This window comes from Poecile atricapillus, chromosome 9, assembly GCF_030490865.1.
Source record: "Poecile atricapillus isolate bPoeAtr1 chromosome 9, bPoeAtr1.hap1, whole genome shotgun sequence".
Lineage (NCBI taxonomy): Eukaryota > Metazoa > Chordata > Aves > Passeriformes > Paridae > Poecile > Poecile atricapillus.
In genome coordinates this window covers 22,012,628-22,036,980 of record NC_081257.1, presented here as the reverse complement: position 1 = coordinate 22,036,980, position 24,353 = coordinate 22,012,628, and the positions used below count along the sequence as shown (strand labels likewise).

The following is a 24,353-nucleotide window of genomic DNA, read 5'->3' as shown; positions in this document are numbered from 1 at the left end:
TTCTCTCTCAAATCAGGGAGCTGTGATGCAGAAGGCGATGGGAATATTGCCTTTAATGGGCTTTGGATCAAGCTCTGACAAATGGTTTAAAAAGAAGCTGTGAAAGGCACGTCTCACCTGCTGAAAGGCTTGCTGGAAACCATTCCTTTTCACAACATTTGAGGCTGTGTGAAGGCTATAGATAATAATTCTTAGCAGCTGCATCGCCAGACAAGGTAATTCCAAGTGCTGTGATGAGACAGAAAAGTTTAACTTGTCCAACACAATGCAAGGAGAATATTTTGTCTGCCAGGAAGACTGGACTTCTCTCAATAAGTAAATAAGTGCCTGTCAAAGGACCAAAAGCACGAGATCTGAAGCAGATCTGATAAATGCAATGCTGTGAAAGAGGCAGGGGAAGGAAGAACTCAGGACCCAGCTGTTCATAAAGCCCTGAGTCAGCAAGAGATTGCTTAAGCACAGGCCTAACTCTAGGCTGGCATCTCTGATTTACAAAATGCTTAAATCCTGATCAGAGTCCAGCTGCCTCCTGTGCCCCTGCCTGCTGCAACCTCTGGGTGAGCAGCTCAATTAAACCAAGCTGATGTGAGCAAAAGAAGAGATGAAAATCCAGTTCTGACTATTCATGCAAAGCTCCTGCACACCAGGGCAAATTGGGAATACACAGAAATATTGTCATGAAGAAATTTAGAATCCTAGAATGGGTTGGCTTGGAAAGGACCTTAAAGATCATCCAGTTCCAGGGGCAGGGACACTTTCCACTGCCCCAGGGTGCTCCAAACCCCGTCCAGCCTGGCCTTGGGCACTTCCAGGGATCCAGGGGCAACCACAGCTGCATTTTGTCACCAGCAATGTAAAATATTTCTTCCTCCTTCTCAACCTAACCTGGCCCTCTTTCACTCTAAACCCATCAGATATAAATATTGAAATTCCCCTCTGAGTGACTCCATCAGGAGATGAGATGAGCACCATGTGCAGGAAGGGAAAACCAGCAGAGTCCCTGGGATCTGCTGGAGTCAGAGCTCGGTGTGATGTTCAAAAAGAAGAGTTTGCAAAGTTTGTCCAGAAGCCACGGGGCTGTGGGGAAGAAGTGAGAGCTCATTAAAATTGTCACACATACTTTTTAAGTAAAGAACTCGAGAAATCAAGCAGGGATGATAGGTACGGCTTTTAATTAACCAGGCCAAACAAACCATCTCCAAACGTGTTGTCTCGTGTGAACAAAAGATTGTTGATGGCTATTTGCTTTGATCTTAAGAGCATGAAAGAATAATATGTATTTAACAAGGCTGCTAGAAGAAATGAAATCTGAGAAAAGAAAGAGGTGTCAAGTCATTAGATTTGAAAGTGCAGCAGGGGTAGCTCTGTGCACCGCTGCATTGTTCAGCCAGTCTGTTTTTGGGAGAGGGGGGATGTTAATTCATGGATATGAAATGCATGGATTCGAACAGCAAAGGGCTTTGAAATCCCCGTCAAAATCTTGAGCTGCATAGGTGTAAAACTGGGTGAATTCTGCAGGTTTCAGCACTGCCAGAAGGGCAGCTCTCCCTTCAAGGGTGTAATTCTTTTCCAAACACAGTAACCCTGATACTTTGTAAAGATTCCCTCTTGTCTCCTGTCTGCCTCTAACATCTGACACCTCCCAGCGTTATTGAAGCCTCATCACGGCGCTGTGCTGATAAAAAGGGAGGAATCTGGATCTGATGAAATCAGAGGCAAAGTAATTTTTATTATCTGAGAAATCCGATTTGAAACCGTGTCTGCTCAGCCTCCCTTTGCTGCTCAGGAGCAAACCCCCTCTTTATTTCCAGGCTGTGCAAAGATATATTGTTTATAAATTTCTCCAGACATGCTGCCAGACACAGAGACAATATCTGACTCCTCTAATTTTACCAAGATTGAGGAGCAGGAGAGGCTGCATTAAAAACTACAAAGGGAAGAGAGAGAGGGGTAGAAAGATGAGCACAGCTCCCAGGTGACGCAGAATTAGCAGTGATTTATGCAGAAGGAAATGTGAGTAAAGTTTGGCTGAGTGAATGACTTGTCCCTGCTGCTGACAGCCCTGGTATTTTTGAAAAGGTCCCACTGAATCCCATCTGAGATCTGACTGTCTGTATCATATGTTAATGAACTTTGTACCTGTTTATTCTATTCTGAGCATAATTTGTATGCTAATAGTGTTGCCATTTAATAAACTGTGCTTAAAAGATTTTTTTCCTTATCTGCATGCTGATATAAATGAGCTTCAGGGTTGACTGACAATTAACTGGAAATCAAATAAATGCCATTATAATCTTTTAACTATTTGGATCAAAACAAAATTACACAATTCAGCTGAGTGGTCTTATTAAAATATTGTAGAAAATAATATTATTAGAAATTATAAAGCATGACACTAGAACTCTTCCATCCTATTTCTTAAAATTCTTCCCTCTTCCTAAAAATAGAATAATTTTTGCATCAAATCCCTGCGATTGGGACCACAAATATTTATTTATGTAAATATATACAGCCATCTGAACTGAGCTATACTCCATCATACAGATTCCAGAGAAAACACAGGATTTTCAGGAGCTGCTACTGCCTTTAACACAAAACAGCAAAAATTATTTTGCCCTGGCTGTAATGCACTCAAGGATTAAATGTGAGGCAGATGTTCCTCTGTGATGGCCAAAGAAAAAAGGGACAAAAACACCCCGTGCCCAAATGTCTTGTAGAGATACATCCCAGAACTGGCAGCCAGGGAATACTGGGCAACAGCACCTCTGTGTGTATGGGAAAGAAAAGCAGAAAAGGAACAGAATTGCCAAATAAAACCTCTGCCAATTTCTTCATCTTCCAAGTTCTGCTGGTTTTGTGAAATCTTTGTAACTCCACTACATCAGACAAAAGCTCTTCCAGCACAGGATGGGATGTCCACACTGCCAACTATTCTAATCCCACCATTAATCATCATTTTTATGATCAAGACACTATCAGGAGCTCTGACTCAGCCCTTCACACAACTAAATTCACTCCAGATGTAAAACTAAGCCCTTAATATGGGATTTAAGTGGAATTTAAACACTACAGAAGGCCCTGAATTACCCTCTGCATGTGAGTTTCATTCACTTGGAGGAAGCTGCTTCCCTCTCTGCTTGTCAGAACACATTTTAGAAGCACAAGAACAACAAAATCTGTGGGTAACCGTAAAGAATTCTGTCCAGACAACAAGCAGCTGACACCAGCATGGCCCTGGTTGGATTTCAGAAACCCTGGAATAGAATCAGAGACCAAAAACCCCCAAAACAGAGTCAGAGAATTCCAGGATGCTTTGGAGTGAAAGGGACCTTCATCCTATTCCATCCTCTGCCATGGGCAGGGACACCTTCCACTATCCCAGGCTGCTCCAAACCCCATCCAGCCTGGTCTCCTCACCTTTGATTTCTTGTGCCTGTTGGTTTGTCTCCCCAGAAAACCTGGGACAACCCTCCTGGGCTGGAGAATTTAAGCCCAGTTTGAGTGATGGGGACTGGGCGTGGTTGACTGAAGCCCCAGACCCACATCCTTGCTCCAAATAGCACAGAGCATAGGAAATTTCTGTCTTTTTGATGTGTTAGTCACCTTCTGTCACTTGTGTGTGTCCCTTCAGCTTTCCCTTCCCTTTTCCAGATTTCTCTTGCACTGAAAATCCGAGAAGATTTTTAGCTCTCGTGGAAAAGGAGCAGTGAAAGATAAACATTCCTTTGTCCCAAAATCCCATGGCTAAACCAGAGCTGTTTATGATCTCCTACGGATCTTTCATGTTGGCCAAGCATCAGCCACTTTTCCAAGGTGCTCTCACTCACATGACCCTTCCCACTGCAAATGATCCCAGAAACCCCAGCCTGGAAGATTCTTTGCTCATCATGCCTGGAAACTGCCTGGCTACAGTCCCTGTGCCCTCCACGTTTGTGCTGTGCAGCAGCAGGACTTTGATGCTCCTGGTGGATCCCTTCCAGCCTGGGACATTCTGTGATTCTTTGTTAATCAATCTCACTTTAGGTCACCTCCTCAACACACCCTGATCTGTTCCCTCTAATGTGACACTTCCTCAGAGAACTCTGGGCTTCAGAATCTTCTATTTGGTGCCTGTGCAGCAAATTTGGTGCTGGTTTTCCAAATTTGGTGCTGGTTTTCCATATTTGGTGCAGCTTTTCCAAATTTGGTGCAGCTTTTCCAAACCTGGTGCATGTTTCCCACCCCACATTGACATTTTTGATGCTGCTGCAATACCCCCAGCAGCAATGATGTGCACAGCAGCGCAACTTGGACTGGAAGAGAAGCACAGAAGGTTGCATTCTCTCTCTCATTCCTTTTTTTTTCCTGCAAACTCCTAATTAGGAACCTTGATTCCCAGCCTGCTCAGTGGAAAAAATCCAATGAGATTATCTGGTTTTGGATGGAGCCCTGAGCATCCATCAGAAAACGAGCATGGAGCAGAGACAGGACACGAGCTGGAAGGGGGAGAGGACACAGCACTGACACTCTCTGGGGTTTGGATTATTGCAATTCCCCGTGACAGGGAAGAGTGACAGATTTCCTGGGACATCCCAGCATGCAGGACAGCCCCTTGGAAAGGTTCCCCTTAACAAGGCTGCCATGACTTGAGTGGGAACAATTTCAAATTGCATTAGAGGGGTGTCTTGCAGAGGGGAGTTGTAATAAATCCTTCTCATTTTCACGTGAGAACATCTGCTTCATTTACTTCCTCCACGCTCACATTATCTGCTGTGCTAAACACTGGCACTGAGCACTCAGCAGTACAGGGTGAAATTAGGTTTATTGGCTTGTTCCACTGCAAAACTCTCCAGGAGGAGAGAAAAGAAAGGAAAAGCCTTTTTCTGCTGTCTTCCAATATCCTATAACGTAATCCCCTGCACCAATATCCTCTGCCTGCTGCCTGGGTCAGGTAGCAATGGGGGTCCCCTCCTGCCTCCTCGTTACTCTGCAGTGCCTTGACTTCAAATGGAGACAGAACAGAGAGAGAAGAAAGGCAGAAAACAAAGGAAAATAAGATAAAGAATGAAAAATAAAGTATTTCTTTTCTCTTCCCATCATCTGTGCTTGTTCTTCCTTCTCCTTATCTCCCTCCTTATCTTTCAGTCAAGTTTTCCATTCCCCTGCCTTCACCCTCAGCGTGGGGAACAAGAACAAAATCACCAGAAAGCTGGAGAAGAAGGAAAGACTTGAATTTGGGGTGTTTTCTGACAACCCTTTGGTTGTAAAACTTCTCTTATGCCAAAATCACCAGTTTTGGTGATTCTTCTGGGTGCTGCCATGGGTGGTGTTCCTCCCAGATCCAGGGGCATTGTGCAGGGGGAATCACTGGAAAATGCCTACAACCAACACCAAAACCACACAAACCCCAAAACCTGACAAACTTCCCTGCTGAGAGCAAATAAATATCAATCAATACATTGGAGCTGCCTCTCCCAGTTCTCAGCAATTCCCTTCTCTTTTCTGTCTGAAACCAGGAGCACTGTGGTGCCAGAACTGGATATTTTTAGCTAGAAAATACTTCCTGCAGCTCTCAGCATTCCCTGAGGGATGGTGTGATGGTGGGGTTTGTCTGGTTAGCACCAAATGTGCTGTGACACCGGGGCTTTGGAGATAAAAAACACTTCCAAACAGCATCCCCAGGTTTTGCAGGAGTTTTCATGACTTAAAGAGTAACTTCAGACCAAACACTGAAAGCAGGCAGGTAAATCCGGTGCTTTTGATTCCTGTCAATCTGTTTGTAAGCAGGGAACGGAGCTGAAGTGATTAATCAAATTTAGCAGAGGTGGAATCAATCCCATTGGTTCTCCAGGCAAAAGTGGGATTTCATCAACAGATAAGCTTAATTTGTATTCGTGTTGACTTTCAGCAGTGGTGTCTGAGATAGCTGGAATTGCTCTGATTGCTGATGCCCACACTTCAAGTGCTCTATTTAAATACTAAAATAGGAAATGAACTTCTTTACAAGCACACAGACTCTGATAAGATAGAAGGGTTAAGGCATCTCATCAAAGCTATGCAAAGCTCCTCGTGGTAGAGAAGCAAGGAGGATAAACATAGAGACACACTTAATCCAGGCTTCAAAACCCAGACTTAAAAAATAAAATAATAGTAAAATTAATATCCCAGTGCTATCCACCCAACTGCATTGCTGTAGAAAGCTGGGAATAGAACAATAAATTCTGGAATATCAAAAGAAAAATAGGCTTTATATGGAACTTGGTGCCTGCATGCAAATATCTGGGGTATTTTATGTGCAAGCAGTGGGTGAGGAAGGCAGGGTGGTTTGTGGCACTGGGCAGCCTGACAAGCAAAACTCCTCTTTGCCTGTGCTACTCATCTGCTTTGACTTCAAGGCAGTTGAGGGTTATTTCAGACGCTGTGGATGGGTTCCATTCCCTCAGCTTTTCTCATCTAAGTTTGGTGTCTCATTTGAGAGGGAGGCACCTGCCAAGAAGAAGTAAATAACTCCCTCAGGCTGCATGTTGACTTCAGCTAAAGAATAGTCAAGTGCCATCAATCTCCTCCTTTGTTAGCAGACTAGTGCAAATTTTGGAATTTTCCATCCATTTGGTTTTGATTCCTCCCCAAGCAGATTTTTTTATTTATTTTTAAGGATAACGGATATTCTGAAGCTAAACCAACAGCGCTGACATTCTGGTAATTGAAATGTTTCCCTGAAGTTTGCTGAACTGTCCTGACACATTTCTGCTCAAATTGGTTTCACAGACAATGCATTTTGTGTGTTGTGTTTGATCAGGGGATTGAGTGAGGGCTTCTCCTGTTTACCAAATAATCAGAGGAGAAGCTGAGCTGGGAGGGCCCCACAAGGATGAGAGTCCCCAAATCCCACCCTGGGCATCCCTGGGAGCGATGTCCCCTCAGGGCTGTGCCCATTCCTCTGGAGGAAAAGCCTTTCCCTAAAATCCAACCCAAACCTGCCCTGGCACAGCTCCAGCCATCCCCAGTCACAGAGAACAGAGATTGGAGCTGCACCTCAGGAGGAGCTGCACTTTTTAACTCCCTGTTTGTCTAATCCCACCCACAGACACAAAACAATCCTTCTCCTAAATAACAAAGAAGTTTAAATGTGTTAAAGAGCTGTGGTTTTGGAAGCTGGCTGTGAAGAGTGGAGGAGCAGATGGAAAGCACAAGCAGGGGGTGCTCAGAGGGTGGTGGGAGGACAGATCCTAAGGAAAGCTGCTGGGTCCTGGCTGCTCCCCTGGGAGCAGGAGAACCCCTCGAGTCTGGGCTCCAAGGGGCAGCTCCAAGAACTCAGCAATTCCCAGATAATTCCCCCTGCCAGTCACAAACATCTGCTCCGTTCTCTTCCCAGTGTTGATGAAATACAGCTTCCCACACCACCCTTTTCCCATGTTTCCTCTGAGTAATGGCAATAACCTGAGTGTAAAACACCAAATCCAAGTGTGCCACAGGACACAGAATTCACCAGCTTTATTTATGGCAGAGGATCCATTCCCATCCTTCACAGAACTGGGACTGAGCTGTTTCCTACAAGAAAGACTTGGAGCCAACAAGTATTGAGCATATTTTATCATCTCTAAATGTACTTCTTGCCTGGGCCCCCAAAAACAATTTAAATTATGAATATTTGCTTATTACTGATTATTAATGCATGGAAAGTGCTGTATATGACTAATGCAGTCTTCCAGCCTACCTCATTTCTCAGTTTCCCTCAGCTCTCCTCATCGAAATTCCGAGTGAAATGAATCCCAAATGTTTCTATGCAGTCACTGCAGTGCTTGGGGATCCTCAGCCCAGGCTGGGGGAATAGCACCTCTCTCTGGCAAAGCAAAACGAGGCCAAATTCCCTTTCATTAAAATGCTTCCATCAAAAGGAATTTTTTGTAAAATAAGTTTTCCATGAGGGTCCTGAATTTGAATCCACTGAAGGCATGAAGACAGACGTTTGTGATGAGATTGGTGTCTAGACTTGAAAATTTGTTTTATTTAATATAGGAATTGTTCCTTTCTTCTCTTTCGTTTCCTCAGTTGGATATGAGAGGATAGAAATGAGAAGTGAGATGAAGAAAACTCCTGTTGCATGCACTGAGGATGTGACACACATGAAAATAGCTGAAATCTGTGCCAGACTCCACAGGGAGGGAGTTTGGAGCATAAAACTTGGTTTTTGTTGTGTTGCATTGCTACAGTGAGCTCAAACCCACAGCACACGCCAGGAAAAGTTCTTTATTCCACAAAGGCCAAACAGCTGCCCCTTAGAGTGGCATTGCTCCTCAAACCCTGTTTCTCCAGATTTTGACCCAAAGAAGAAGGATAATTGCCCAAGAGAGTGCCTGAAGCTGAACTGGTGGATATCACATGAGGAGGGAGCAGGGAAAACCAGCCAGGATACACCAGCTGTGGGATTTCCTCTGGATTCCTGCAGCTGGCAACCTCAAATTCCCTCTCTCAGGTGCATGGACCATGGATAAATCCCAATACTCAGAGCCTGAGCCCTGCCAATAAAGGTAGAATGGAGTTATTTCTGAAAATCTGGAAGGGAAACATTCAGTGGAGAGGGCTGGGAACAATAAACAGATCTGGTACTGCTATGTTCAGGATTTATTTCACCTTCTAATGGAAAAAAATGATAATTTTGGCATTTTTTGCAGGATTTAGATGTGTGCTTCAAGTGCAGTGAAGTATTTTACAGAAATGAGAGCAGACAAGCTGCTGAAGAGCTGAGCAATGGTGGGTTTGAGCTACAGAAAGGATGGGAAAGACAAATGGGGCTGCAGAAAATTCTGCCCTGAAAAGGGGACAGAGGGCTGAGAACCTTCACTGCTGAACCCCAGCAAGAAATGCAGAAAATTACCCTTCAAAAACCTCTAAGATATTTTTCAGATAGCAGGGGCCCAAGTACTGCAGCTTTGTAAACTTTAAAGTGACCTCAAGAACTATGAGGAAATCTAATTAAAATATTTAATTGTGCATCCATTAATTAGTGTTCCTATTTAGCACACTCCTCTTTACACACTTACAAACTGAATTTAATATAAAGGAAAGTTCTCTTGTGATATCAAGAGCTCAGCTGATCATGGAGATTGGTTACCAGATATTCAGGACTATCAGGAATAAATTATTACCAGGAGTGAAAGGGAAGAGGTGAAAAAGAAGGAATATTTTTCTCCCTTTGGGCAGAATAGGTCTCATTTCACTATTTCCTTAACAAAATATTAAATTTATCTAAATAATTTAAAGGCAGCTGTGTGATCTGACTTATTTAAGAATGAGCCCATCACAGTTTGGCTGCCAGAACTGTAAGGGATTGGAAGGGATCCTTTTTTTTAGCAACTATAACCCTACCAAATATTTTTAAAAAGGCCAGTAAAAGAACCCATAAAGGTTATAATTGCAGCATGATAAAATGGGAGCAGAAATAAGGCTTTGTCAGGATTTAATCATATCTGTGGAGAAAAACAGATCATGTTCCCTCTCTTTTTATGTGTAATTCCAGCACTTTAATTAGCCATGTACTTTACAGCCACACAAACCCTTATTTCATTTTGTTTCCTGTCAGGGAGATCTCTGGACTAACACTGACTGATGATTTATTTCCCATCCTTTTAAACCATGGCATTAGCCAGTTTGTCATTTAATAATCAAACAACCTCATAAATTCCACTTTGCACCAGCGGCCACGCTGGCAATAATGTGCACACAGAGAGTTTAAACCCTGTCTCCTTTGTAAATCCTGCTCCTGTTATTTGCTCCTGCCCAGCAGCAGGAGCCTTCAGGGATATTCAGAAATTACAATATGCTCGGAATTATTGTTAGTATATTAATACAGGAGCACAAGTAAATACTGTACGGAGTGTGTAAATATTTCTTTTATCAGTAAATCAGGTGGGGAATATCAGAGTAGTGGAACCTCAAGATCCAGGCTTAGTTCAGCCTCTGGAATAGGCAATACAATCAAAATACAATCAGAAGACAAATAAAGATTTGATTAAACACTGGTTAGAAAAGTGTTTTCCATCGTAAGCGGTTGAAATGAAAATAAAATCACCACTTCTTAAAGGGGTAAAAGTAATTGAGAGATTTTCTATGCCCATGGGATGATTTCTCACCCAAATTTCTGCGTTCCATTGCCAGCACCTATGTAAAATTCTCAGATTTGCACCTTCTTTCATAAATACTCCTGTGATTTATCTCTATTGCTCATCCCTGCAACGTGGCATAGGGAAATAGTTCCTTGTGCCACAGTTTGGGATAATGTTCTAGAGAATCATCATCATTTTAAGTCTGATGTGACCCGAATTAACCTCCTCGAGCAAGTGGTCCTGTGTGAAAATCTGGTGTTCAGCTGCCAGAGCTTTATGAATTACTGATTATAGATTTCAAAGGCTGACGACAGAATGTGACAAAAGAGGGTTGCTGTTATATTTGTGAGCTGAAAGAGATGCTGAGAAGGACTCTCAGACATTCTCAGCACTTCTGAAGACACTGCTGCCCATTTAATCCATCTGTCTCCATTTGTGCATGGAAATATCCTCAGGGCTGTATGTTGCACACAATATCCCTCCTTTCTGTGAGTAAGACCCTCTGATTTTAATATTTCACTATTTAATTGCCATTAGTGTGGAATTATAGAATTATGGAAAAGCCTGAGCTGGAAGGGATCGTGGAGTCCAACTCCATGGGGATTGTCCACCCCAATGATCCCACCCTGTGCTTGAGGACATGGAATATAACAATGGAGATGCTTCCTGGCAGCTCAGAAATAAGGAATTAATCCTCACCAAACCCCACATGACCCAACCCAGTGTCAGTGCTGTGCCAGGGGCTCAATCCTGCCCAAATGTGAGCGGCAGGCCGGGGGGATATTGCACAGCCACACAGCGATTATACCTCAGCCTGGGGACACATCCTGCCTCCCTGGGCCTCCAGGGCTGCCTCCTCCTCAGGCTGATTCCCTCCAGCTCCGTGCCTGGCCATGGATGAAGCGATGATGAGCACAAATGTATGGATCACACGTGGTGTGGGTTCGCTCCGGTCTGCGCTCATCGTACCCGCAGAGCTCCACGGCCACTCCAATGACAAAGGGGCCTCTGGCATTTCCAAAGTGCTGCCAAAAGCAATCCTGAGCCAGATGAGCTTCAATCAGCTTTAAATGATGTTAAAACAGAGGAAATCCAATGGCCCAACACTGTAAAAGTGTTATTTACTACATGTATGCATGTACATGTGTTTGACTTTGATGGTTTTTCATGTTCACAGCAAGAAAACAGATATCCTACCTTTAATTACTAAAATGGGGGGAAACAGAGGCTATGCCTCAGAAGCATAAAAACCCTATATATTTTAAATTAAAAAAAAAAAAAGTGTAAAAATCTGATATATATTGCAAATTTTCTGAACAGTTTTTTCTGAACCGTTCTTTTACAAAACCAGCTCTGCCAATTATCAGGTATTCTTCTAACAGTACTCAAGCAAAGTTGGGAGAAAATCCTTTGGTTCTGGTCAAAAATCCAAAAACAAGACAAATTAAAAATCCATTTCAATTAATAACCTAATAACTGGTTGCTGCCCCTACCTTTTGTTCTGGCGCAGAAGCTCCGAGCCCTTTCTCCAGGAAACAACAGCTCTGGGAGAAGCACTGGGTTTGCAACCAATTGTAACTTCCCCTCCAACCTGAACAACAGACAGCTTCTTCACAGGATTTCTGGAAAAATCAGGGGCTGCAGCTAAAAAGAGAGAAGGAAGAAGAGACTCTGCTAAATGAACTTGCCAAAATCTTCTCACGGAGCTCAGCCAGATAATCCAGAAATTGTTTTGGTTCTCAGATTTCTGCAAAAGTAAATCTAAATCTACACATTAAAACTGTATCTATGGACCAAAGAATTTGAATTCTGTTTCTGAGCTCTCTACCTAGAGCTGTGTGCTCTGACACAGTAATTTCATAAATTTTCCTGAGGAAATCTGGAGACTGGGAGGACTGGTCTATCCATGATGGAAGACAAGATTCCTGAGCAGGATAAACTTCACACTCCTGATCCAGCCACATATATTCATCTGCAGAGAGTCTTCTGTCACAAGCACAGCTCTACTCTGGCTTTCTTTTCATAGACCTACTCTGTTTTCTGAAAATATGTTTATTTTTCCAGCAGTTTATGTGAAAACTCACTCTTGGAGAAGGAGAGAACACAAGATGCTGGGTGCTCCTGATGTGTGTTACTGGTTTCACTGATTTTTGGCTGCTGAGCAAACTTTACATTTTGAAGTCTAGAACAGAATACTTTTATAATATATGAGCAAATTCCATTCATGTGCATCTCTGGTTATCATTAATTAATGAGATTCCTTGTTCTGTGTTATTTGTTTATGTCCATACGTGCCATATGTGCTTTGTTTATAGCTCGACCGATTTCCCTTGCTTTCTGAAATAACTTTAAAACCTGCAGAATAACTATTAATAACTCAAACTAAGCGAGAAACAGCATTCATTAAACAGCTGTATATGTGATAATAAAAAAGACCACACATGGATTAGATTCTTTCCTCAAACAAGCCATGAAATTAAACTAAAAAAACTCCCACATTTCCATGTGGGTGAAAAGCAAAGAAATATCAGGTTTGAACTGCCAGGTTTCATCTCCTCTTTCCTTAAATTCAATTTTTTTTCAACGAGTGTCCTTTTTACTGGTACCTGCACATTTTAGTGACATTTACTCACCGATCACCCTCAGCTCAGCATTGGCATAAATGGTGTCATATTTATTTTCTGCCACGCACTGATAGAGGCCTGAGTCTGACAGATTCAGCATGGGGATGAGGAGAGTCCCATTTTCTATTTGAATTCTTTCCTGATAAGAGAAAAACAAGGAAAAACATTGACAAAGCCGACGAGTGAACAAATAAAAGGTTTTTTAGTATCACACCGATGCACCTGATCAGGATTCAGAAGCAGAAATGTTGTTTTCTTGGGAGCAATGGGGATGGATCCATCAGAAATGGGATGTGCACCTTGATGTGCAGTGGTGGTTGTTTTGTAGCCCTCTGAGCTCTTCCAGCTTTTCAGGAAATCCAGGCACACATTGCAGTGGTGGCTTTGGGCAGGTTTGTCCAGGGTTTCCATGTGTTTCCCTGCACTGCTGAGATGGGAATCTGTGGTTATCCTTCTCCATGAAGGTGCCACAGAAGCAGCCTGTAGGGATGCTCCACCCTGGGAGCCTGGAGCATCTTCCACCTGGATCCTGACCTCATCCCTGGCTGGGATTCATTCCATCATCCCATCAGATAAACCTGATGGTGATAATCCCAGGTGGTCAGAAAAGCTCCACAGGAGACAGCGGTGCTCCACTAACAGCAACATTTCAAACATCATCACACCCTGAGCCGCTGGAAAAGCTCCACTGCAATACAACACTTAAATTCCAATTGGAAAGCCCCAGGCAGCTGCTCAGAGCACAGGGAGGGCATTCTCCTCCAGACTTGGATTTTTACACATGCCAACTTCCTTCAGCAATTCTGCTGAAATACAGGAAGATGCACAGTGGGTGTATTTGGACCAGAGCTTGGAATTTCACGTATTAAAAGAAGTTTTACTCGCTCTGCTTCGGAAAACAGAAAAAAAAAAAAAAGCCTGTTTCATGCTGCAATCATAACTTAAAGCTAAATATCTTGTGATTTTACAATTACTACCCTCTGGAGACAATAATAGCTGCACTGCAAAGTGGAGCACTGAGAAGGAGAAAAAAAAACAACATTCCCCCAAACAGATGAGTTTGGAAGATACCCACGGGGAATATAAATCCCATCACCAAGCGCAAGCTTGAACAGCAGATATCACTGGGAGGATGCTGCTGCTCATTCAGCCTGGCTCTCCTGCCTCTGGAGCAGGAATGGAAGAGGTTGGAGTACTTAGTGAGGGGATGCACTCCAGTGTTTAAAGAACAGCCACAAGTGTCTCAAATGCACTTGTGAAGTGCTGAACACCTGTCACAGAATCCCAGAATGGGTTGGAGGGATCTTAAAGCTCATCCCTTCCATCCCCTGCCATGGCAGGGACACCTCCCACTGTCCCAGGTGCTCCAGCCCCAATGTCCAGCCTGGCCTTGGGCACTGCCAGGGATCCAGGGGCAGCCCCAGCTGCTCTGGGAATTCTGTGCCAGGTCCTGCCCACCCTCACTGGGAGAATTTCTTCCCAATATCCCATCTAAACCCAGTCTCTGTCAGTTTGAAGCCATTCCCTGTGTCCTGTCTCTCCACAGGCTCTTGTACATACTCTCTCTCTCCATCTTTCGTTCAGCCCAAAGCTTCTCCTGGCCAGGCTGAACAATGGCAGCTGTGCCAGCCTTTCCTGCCAGCAGAGCTGCTCCATCCCTCTGCTCATCCTGGAGCCTCCTCTGGGCTCTCTGCAGCAGCTCCAGCTCCCTCCTGTGCTGGGCCCAGGCTGGGGCAGCTCTGCAGGTGGGGTCTCACCTGAGCACAGGGGCACAATCCCCCCTTTCCTGCTGGGATCAGCCCAGGGCTCGGGGGGTTCTGGGGTCAGCACACACATCCAGGACATGTTTCCCAACACCCCAGATTTCCCTTGGAGGTCTCCCAACCACGAACTGACCCAGCCCAAGCTTGTTTAGCTTGGAAAAGTGATGAGAGCACAGCCTGGGGCTGCAAGGCTGCTGTGTGGCAAACTAATTAACAACATTACATTACTTAGCCACTGATAATTTTTATCGAGGCTCTCGCTACAGATATCTTTTGCATACTTAGTTTTACCTCCAGGCTGTTTTCTATCCTCTCAATGCATTCTATTTTTACAAACATCCTCTGAATACAAAACCCCTCTCTGAAGCAAGGCTCGTGTTCCTTGCCTATCCCAAATTCCCCACCGTTCTCTGCCGGCTCTTTTGAGCCGTGCAGACAAAGGGAAGAATAAAGCACGCCGTGTACACGAGCAGGGAGAATGCTGGCATGCCCAACCAGGTGGTCAGGCAGAGAGCTTTGACAAAGAGGAGACAATCAGAATCAGCCCCAGGGTGAAAAGCAGCTGGATGTTATTCTTCCTGGGAGAATTCCGACACGCAGGGTGCTGCGACAAACTGAATATTTTATTACATCTCCCTTGTACTTTCCCCTCCAAAGTGTCCATTCTGTCCATTGAGCAATAACATCCAGCACTTTGTTGCCTGAAGAATTGCATTTACAGCACACTGTAAGTACTGTGAAAATGCTGGTTGAAAATGTGTCTGTTGAGCGTTTCATTCCTCTTTATTGAAACGGTGCAATTGAAGAGTGACAGACTCTAAATATTGCTGCCTTCAAAGAGAGAGAAACAAGATAATCTTGCTCAGAAAAAGGTGACAATGACTACAATGAGCAGGTTCAGAAAAATTGCAGTCCAGGTAAATTCTGGCTATTTTCCCCAGATGCAGGTTGGGTCTGTTTAGGACTGATCCAGCAGAAAATTATATGGAAGATTGGATCCCACTCCAACTACTTTAAATAAGTACAACTAAATCAAATAAATGCTGGTTCTGCAGCCCAGCAGGTGCTAATTTAGCCCATATGTTTTGGAAATTCTCCTGTATGTGCTCTTGCTAGGCAGGAATTAATCAGAGTATTATTTTTTTCCGTCCAAGTGAGGATGCCTGGCAGATCGTGTGCCCCAGAGATGTTGCATGGATGCTCCATAAAAACAAAAAATAAAGGGAAATTTGTCCTCAGCAGAATGCAAAGAGCTTCTTCTCACAGAAATCCTTCTCCATGAGGGTGCTGAAGGCTGGAGGATGGATGTGCCAGAGCTTGGCCACCACAGGGATGCAGGGATTGTGCCTGGAAGCTGGGCTCTCAAAGACCTGGCTGATGATGGATCTGATCGTGCCTCTCAAGGGTTTCAGCTCCAATCTTCCCCTCTGCTCCTCCACTCCTACTTCCCTTTCCTCTTGGTCCTTTAAAGTGGCATTTTGCACTAATCCAGCTCTTCCTTTTACCTTTACATGGCTTTCTTTGGATTATCCTTCTCCAAAGCACAGAAAATATTACCCACAGGATCAGCTGATTTTCAGAGCTGACTGATTAATTAAGGTAAAGGATTAAATTGGTGGGAGAGCAGCCACTCTGCACAAGACCAAAGTCCCACCCAGCCACTGATTCAGAACAGAAACAGAAGAAAAGTGCAATTCAACACTGAGCATTTTGCAATTCCAGCTCTGGAATCCCCTTCCAGTCCTTTGGCATCCTACCAGTTCCCCAAACTGCAGATTATGTCTACAAATGTATTTAGTGTTTCTTTCACCAATTATAATTCATATTTTTAAGCCCTTCTATACCTACAGCCATATCTTGTAGCAATTAGATCACTCCCATGAAGAAATTGGTGTTTTTCTCTCCCTCTAAACTCCAATATCATACATTTCCAATAAAGATGAAATCCAAGAATTGAGGCTCTGTGTTGCAAAGAGTTTGTGCTTTTATATTTATTTTGATATATTAATCTTTATCCATTTTTTGAAACATAATTACTATATTGTGGAATTAAAATAATGACTAAATAATGAAAAAAACCCAACAAAAAGATGAAGAAGAAATCAAAGGAGACAGGAATCTTACCTCTGACATGAGGGGCTGGCCATTTTTTAACCAGCTATAGGAAGGATTTGGTGTTCCTCTTGCCTTACATTCCCAAAATAAACTGTCATAGAGAGACAGAAAGGCATTTTGGATTTTTTTATCCCATTCAGGGGGTGCTGAAAAGAATATGCAAAGTATTTTAAGCGGGAGAAAAGTGATTTTGCTTGAGGTATGCTGCCATTAATTAATGAACTGAGCAGGGCTAATTAATATCTCTTTAACACATTTTTATTATGCTGCAAGTGAATTCTGTACAATTCCCTGGCATGAAACTTCTGGACAAGCTTGGGAAAATGTTAGAAATCAAGTGGTCCATGGGTAGGGAGTTTGGTCGAGATTTTATTCATTTTTGTGTCCAAAATGTGCAGAAAGGCTTATTTCAGATGCCTGAAATTCAGGATATGTGCGCTGAAAACACCAGGACACCTAATTTCTGCAAATTTCTTCCTCTAAAAAAATCCCCTGAGGTGTAAAAGCAGAATTTTCAGGAGTCCCCCAGGAGCTCTGTAAACAGCTGAGTTTGAAGGACTGAGCTGAGCAGGAATTCCTGTGGGGAAGGCTGACATTTGGAACAGTTGTCAGGACAGAGGTGGAGGTGAGATCTGGGGAGGGTAAATAACACCTCATTCCATGGCAGGGACCCTCCCACTGTCCCAGGTGCTGCCAGCCCTGTCCAGCCTGGCCTTGGGCACTTCCAGAGATCCAGGGGCAGCCCCAGCTGCTCTGGGAATTCCATCCCAGGGCCTCCCCACCTTTATAGGGAACAACTTCTCCCAATATCCCATCCATCCCTGCCCTCTGGCACTGGAGCCATTCCCTGTGCCCTGTCCCTCCAGCCTTTATCCCCAGTCCCTCTCCAGCTCTCCTGGAGCTCCTTTCAGTGCTCAGAGATCACATAAGGATGAAGTTCACCCCACTTCCATTTACACGGAATTTTTACTGCTCTCAGAGCCTGAAGCATGGGCTGGAGGGATCACACACAAAGCAGTGTCCAGGAAAGAATCCCTGTTTTTTGGAGACAGCCTTCCTCCAAAAGAAAACCCCCAGAGAACAAAAAAGGAGCAAGAGGAAATCAATTACAGAGATAATTCACCAGCACACTCCTAATATGACAAAAAAACCTCATGCCAAGGCTTTGTGAGTGCTGTTTATACATTGCACCATGAACAGCTATTAATTAATGTACAAAGCACAGTTAATAAGCACATTGTTTTAGATTGAATTAACTGATCATAATTTTATAATTGCCTGTGCTGTTATCAATCACAGCCAGGTAATCTACTGAACTTAATTTTAATGGAACTGCTTGACTGACGTGGTGAAAAAAATTAGTGAGCAATGAGAGCAAATCTACCCCCTGAAAGCAAGGAAATAATGAAATATTTAAACCAGCAGCAGACTGTTCTATTCCTGGCATATATCTTGATATTAGCCATGGCTGCAGAAGCCTGGTAGCTTATCAGCAAAGCCTGCATCTCTTCATTAGAAGAGATTTACTTAAAAAAAAAAAGGAAAATAGTTGCCAGAGTCTTCTCAACAGATGTTAACTGGAGGCTCAGTCTCGCTTGCTGTGATTTTTTTTTCTCCTCACTGTTATGTTTCATTTTTTTTTATTTTTTTTTATTTTTTGCTTTCTCCTTTGAAAGATTTATGAGGTAAAGAAAAGATCTCTCCTCTTATTCCTGTCAAAATCTGTTGCTTTCCCTGGGTGTTAACAACTCCACTAAAGAGACATAATTCACCCTGGCTATGAGGGACCATCCTGTGTGACTGGGACTGGAATCAGTGCACAAGGGGAGGCACAAGGAAAGGGAGAAGATTCACAGATTATTCTCCACTTTTAGCCAAGCTGGAAGGAGAGGGAGGAATGGGATGAGCTTGTTGTGCTTTGTCCTCTTCTGTTTATGAGACAACAGAGGAGGTGAAATCACCTTCACTGCCAAGACCAAAGGATCCCGAATCCTTCCCTGCTCCTCCTCTGCTGCTGGACACTGATCCCTCCCTGCCTGTGATGTTCCACACAAATCCACAGGGATTCCTCTCTGCCTTGCATTAACATTCCCAAATTCCCACATTTCCAATCCCAGCTTTGATGTAAACCATCTTTATTTGCTGAGGTCACTGAGAGCCCCCAATCAGTTTTTAATCAACTTAACCCGAGCTGCACTTTCTGCCTCCAGGAAGGGGCTGGGAGATTTCACCTGCACCACCCAACTGAACACCATCCTGCTCTTCATTAAAAATCAAAATTCAATTAATCTGCTTACCATAGACAAATAATTGACCTCTTGCAATGTTTATTCCTCGAGTGTTTCCTGCGATGCACTCGTAGGAACCTTCATCTTCCTCCTCAACGTTGGGGATTTCAAGAACTCCTCCAGTCTTGTGCTGGATTTTCTTTGCCAAGGAGTTTCCATCAGACCTCTTCCAGCTAATACTTGGCACAGGACTAAAGGATTGTATTTATTGGAGAAAAAGAGACAGCATTTGTTACAGCAGAGGAAAAAGAATGTAAAATCCTTTATTGAGAGTAGCAATATTTTTTAAAAAGAAATAATTTCTAAGCATGACATACAGAGGTTCATATAAGACTGAGATTTTATAGCACATCCAGTATATTTAGGAGCACAGGTCCAAAGTGGGATGTAATCCTCAGTCAATTCTATGATTTTTCCTTAGGCCAATTTGTATTTTCCCCTTAGTAACTCGGGGCTCAAACCTGTTTTTAAACCCTGTGACACTGAAGCAATGACTTTGCAAGTCCAAATAAACACGGCAGAAGTGCTGAATTATTGACTGGTTCTCCCAGCAAACAAACTCTCTGTAGCACTAAAGGTATTTTCATACCCCAAAATAGGAAATATTGGCCAAGATTTCAAAAGACCTAAAAATACCAATCAATCTAAATATAAAAAATGGGAGCCAAGGTAGAAGAGAGCAGACAGAGAATTGTGTGAGGAGAGGAAAGAACAAAACACTGAGGATGGAAGGAGATAGAGACAAAAAAGAAATATTTCTTTCTTCATGTTTTTGAAGCTTCCTATAATTTTCATTTATATTTGGATCAATGTATCTCATACAACACAAAACACTGAAGTGTGAAGGCAGCTATAAATACACCTTGGATTTCTGGGAATATCACAAACCATAGGAGCCTCACTCTCATGATCTATTATGTCACCAAAACACTTTGAAATATTAATGGTCATGGATTTCACAGTTTGCTGTTTCTGCAAACTGAAGTTGTTTTTTCTAACAAATTCAGTTTTGAGCTTTTTACAGAGGCTTTGGTAATGCTGACTTCTTTTGCACTGGAAGTAACAACCACAGCAACTTAAAACACAACTTTCATGGAAATTACAAGTCCTTGTTTCCAGTCTCCAAGGTCTCTGCCTGAAGTTCTGACTTACAAAGGATTTATTCCTTTTTAGCAGAGACTGTAACTGCTCACACCTTAAATTATTTAAGTTCAAGTCCTTGTTTATTGAACAAAGAAATCAAGTCACAAATACAGAATGGATTAATTTCTTAATAATTCAGGAAGTTTGGGCCTGATTTCTGCATTTTGAGTCTGTGTGTCTGTGATGTTCACACTTCCCTCTAAGCGAGAAGAATGAGGATTTGGGAGAAATGCGAGTTCTCTGAACCATTTCCTACAAATGGGAGTGACTGGGACATGTCAGATATTGTTAACCAGTGAAAGGGCTGCAGAGCAAAACTGAGATTTTATTCTACTTTTCCCCATTTTGGTTCAAGTTATAAAAAATTCCAGATCTTTCTGGACAATAGTCACTGTCACCACCACCTTTATTAACTGTCCTTTCCAACAGGACCAAAAGCTACTTCAGATGTGTCATCTGATACATCAGTTTAATTCCTTCCTAGGGAATTCAGAAGGGTTTGTTTTTCCTGAGTGAATTGTTAAAAGGTGCTGTCTCCTCCAGAAAGCTTGTCACAGAATCACAAGATCATCCAGACTGGAAAAGACCTCCAAGACCATCAAGTCCAGCCTTCCACCTGCTCATATCAGGAGGTGCCACATCTACCCGTGCTTTGAAGCCTTCCAGCGCTGGTGTCTCCACCACTTTCCTGGGCAGCTCTTCCCAATGTTTCTCTGCTTTTTCAATGAACCAATTTTTCTTAAAATCTGGTCCAAACCACTCCTGGTGCAGCTTGAGGCCGTTGTCATGTCAGAGGAGCCCATCCCCACCTGGCTCACGCTCCCTTCAGGTGTTTGGAGAGAGCCAGGAGGATTCCCTCAAGCCTTCTTTCCTCCAGACTAACCCTGCACGCCAGCATTCCCGCAGGATTTCTCTACAGCACGTTAGTTTTGGTTATTTATCCAGTTATTTAGGCAGTTATTATAAAGCAAGGTACTTTCAGCTGTTTAAAAGAAGCACAACTTTAGTGCAGACGGAGCCTGGCTCACGACTGCCGCGCTCCAGGCAGGAAAACAGCCAGGGGAGCTTCCCAGCCTGGATGGGATTGATCCACAGGAAGGAGAGCACGGCTGGCTCTTCAAATCCTCCTGCATATTCAACACTGGGCGAGCAGCAACTGTGCAACAGCAGCCTGCAGGATGCCAGGAGCGTTTAACTGCTTGCTTTAAAGGCATCTCTTCTGGATTTAATTTTTATTTATGGGGTTTTTTTTTATAACAAAGAGATTAAAGGGAACTGACAGCCATATGGGAGAAGAAAACAATAATTAGATGCATTCTGCCACCTGAAAGAGCTTCATCTCCATATTTCCTATTCTCTCAGCCATTTGTTTTCTCTCAGCACTGGCTGCTCATGAACAAGGGAATTCTGTGCTGACACCAAGGCCAGAGGCAGTGCTTGGTGGGAAAAGGCCCCTTCTGTCACCTTGGCCAAGGTTTGAGCAGAAGACACTCCCCTGTTCTCCTTCTCCACACACAGATCTATAATCACCTCCTTGGGGATGTTTCAAGGCAAGCTCAGCTCATTTTTGGCCAGCCATGAGGGTGTTTGAAACTCACTCCTGGTGTCAGCTGAGCAGGAGGACAGAGAAACCTCGGAGTTCATCAGCTTTGCTGTGCTTAAAGACAATAAATGGTTAACAGCACTTTGTTCTCCTGCCAGGGAGCCTGGATTTTATCAGGAGAAGGAATTTCTGTGTCAGGACAGCAGCTCCAGCTGTCCTGACAGCTGGTAAAGGAGGTAAAGGAGGTAAAGGTAAAGGAGCAGAATCTGGGAGGATCCATAACTCAGCCAGTTCCATGGGATGGACCTTCCTAGAGAGCATCTGCATTCCTTCACTGATACCTCATTGCTGCAGAATTCCCAGCATCTTCAGTCACTGCATTTTGCAGAAAACAGTTTTTTTTGGCTGGTTTCACTGTTTTCTGCTGCTAGTTTCCATCTTTATAACCAAATCTCTTAACAGTAACTCAGGCCATGTGAAACCTTTCAAGGTGAAAAAAACCCTAAAACCGGTTTGATTAAATTGGATTTTGGAGTGAATAATCTATTTTGAAACGGATGCTTTAAGGAGTGAAACTTTCCTTTAGATGTAGGTAATTGTGTATAAAACCTAGTCCAATAAATACAGCCTTGTAGTTCTTGGGATTCTTGTATTCTATATTAATGTATTTCATATATTCTTGTATTTCTGTGGGATTATTTTGCAGGTTTATGCTCCTTGGAAGGTCAGGACCAGACCAGAGTCTGCCCATGCAGGTTTGGGGTGGCCCTGCCCCTCGTGGGTTTTCCCATCATTCAGTCCCTTCCAATAACCAGATTAAAAACAATAACTGCTTGGTGGGCCTGAAAAGTTTTGGAATACATAAAGAAACAATGAGTGCACTTCCCAAATTTATTATACTTCATAGACAAAGTCTGGCTTTCTCCTGAGTAAATAGGAAAACAGTGCATAAATATGAGAGTGTCTTAGTACATAAATCTGCAGTTTATTTGAAACCTTCAGAGCATCCAGGAGCACTAATTTAATTTATACTCCACCATACAGGCAGCAGAATCACAAAACCATAAGTTACTAACTGGGAAAGAAAAGGAGATGGAAAATATTTTGTGGTTGGTGACAAGTTCTTGTCACAGCGAACGCGAAATTAATTTGTCTGCAGAATTAGAACCCACACCGTGAGGGAGGTTTCACCTTTTCCAGCAAAGATGATGCATTGGGACCGTGCCTCATCTTTTGTCCTGTGCATCTGGGGGCCTTTCAAAGGGAAATTCAATCTGCATTTGGGATAATGAAGCCCGTGGTTCGTTAGACAGATGAGCCCGGGCTGAGGTCGGAGAGCCGCATCGCCGCTGACACCAGGAGGAATTAGGATCCGAGGAGCACCGTAATTAAAACATTTAATTTTGGATCCTCCTGATGGATTACCTGAAAGCAGCAGTTTTCTGCGAGGTGTTGAGTCTCGCTCTCCTGGAGGCACCACCTGAACTGTGTGAGAGGGGATCTGCTCATCCCTGGAAGGACAAATCCTCAGGCCCTGCTTTGAGCAGGGATGGGGGCTGGAAACTTCACTGGTGGTGCCAAAAGTCACCCCCCATATCTGGGATTTCAGGATCCTGTATCTGACCCTTTTAAATCCTCCCACATAAACAACTTGACAATGTACCGGAGGAGAAGCCTGGGATTTTTATGTAAATTTAGCAAAAATGGTTATTTGGAACCCCCTTGGAGCTGTGTGATTATCTTATTCCAAGAGCTGGCAGAAAAAACCCTTCCATGAATACAATTAGAGGAATAGGTGGGATCTTCCCATGAAAAATGAATATTCTGGGGTGAAAGAAATCTTGTTTTATATTGTTCACATATGCTTTTTACAACCTCAGCTGGCAACAGCCCATCTGCAGGGATTGTGAACTGATTATTTCCTTTTCTTTGAGAAGGGAATGAAGAAAAATATAAACCACAGACAGAGTTTAATAAATATGTGCACCAGACATGGAAACTACTTTGCTTATTTTCATTCCAGGGACTATTCTTATTTGTGCAACAGAAAATAAAAAAATAAAAAAGTTATTTTGAGAGAAATCTACAGAAAGCAGCACAGTGCAACTCAACTGAACATAATTCTTTCCATGGTGCTCAATCCCCTGAAAGACAGGGAACAATAATTTGGATATATGGCGTGATTAATAGAGCTTGATCCAAACCAGGACTTTTAATCCTGGCATAATATTAAACACTGTCATGGTAATGAATATTGGTGCAGAACACAAAGTCTCATCTCTTCTATTAAACTGCCACAGGCTGCAGGATTTGAAATAGTGGAGACACTATTTCATATTTCAGTTTTCCCCCTTTCAAAGGATTAAGTGTAAGGTGCAGTTTTTTGCCTGTTTAGACTCATCAGAGAGCTGCACTTTATCTTATATTTCCATCACAATGAGCATTAATTTGCTTTTCAAAATCTTCTATTTGTGTTTTTTATAAAATAAAGTTCAAAGTCAAGGACTGGCCTGAGATCCTTTGTCCATTTGGGATCCATCCCTCCAAACCCTCTTTGCAGGGAGAAATTCTTATTTAACCCCTCATCTTCCTCAAAACAAGAAGAATTTCTGGGGCTGGTAGATGATTTGTGAAAATCATTAGAGATATTTTAAGGCAAAGTGCAAAATGAGCTTTGCAACAGATCTGTGTGGAATGTACCTACCCCGGGGTGCCCCACAGGAACACATTTTGGGTGACTTTATCCCCCCCACTAAAAAAAAAAGCATCTTTAAGACGTTTTAAACCAAGTT

At 43.1% G+C, this 24,353-nt stretch overlaps 1 protein-coding gene across 1 annotated transcript in view; it reads right to left on the bottom strand.

Moving 5' to 3' along the window:
* Window positions 1-24,353, bottom strand: part of CNTN6 (contactin 6) — a 73,534-nt gene that overhangs the window by 20,928 nt on the left and 28,253 nt on the right. The window contains exons 5-8 of the mRNA XM_058844934.1: window positions 18,885-19,066; window positions 16,597-16,733; window positions 12,719-12,848; window positions 11,579-11,729 (exon numbers count right to left, since the gene is read on the bottom strand). Coding sequence (XP_058700917.1) covers window positions 11,579-11,729; window positions 12,719-12,848; window positions 16,597-16,733; window positions 18,885-19,066 — 600 coding nt within the window. The remainder of the gene's footprint in view (window positions 1-11,578; window positions 11,730-12,718; window positions 12,849-16,596; window positions 16,734-18,884; window positions 19,067-24,353) is intronic.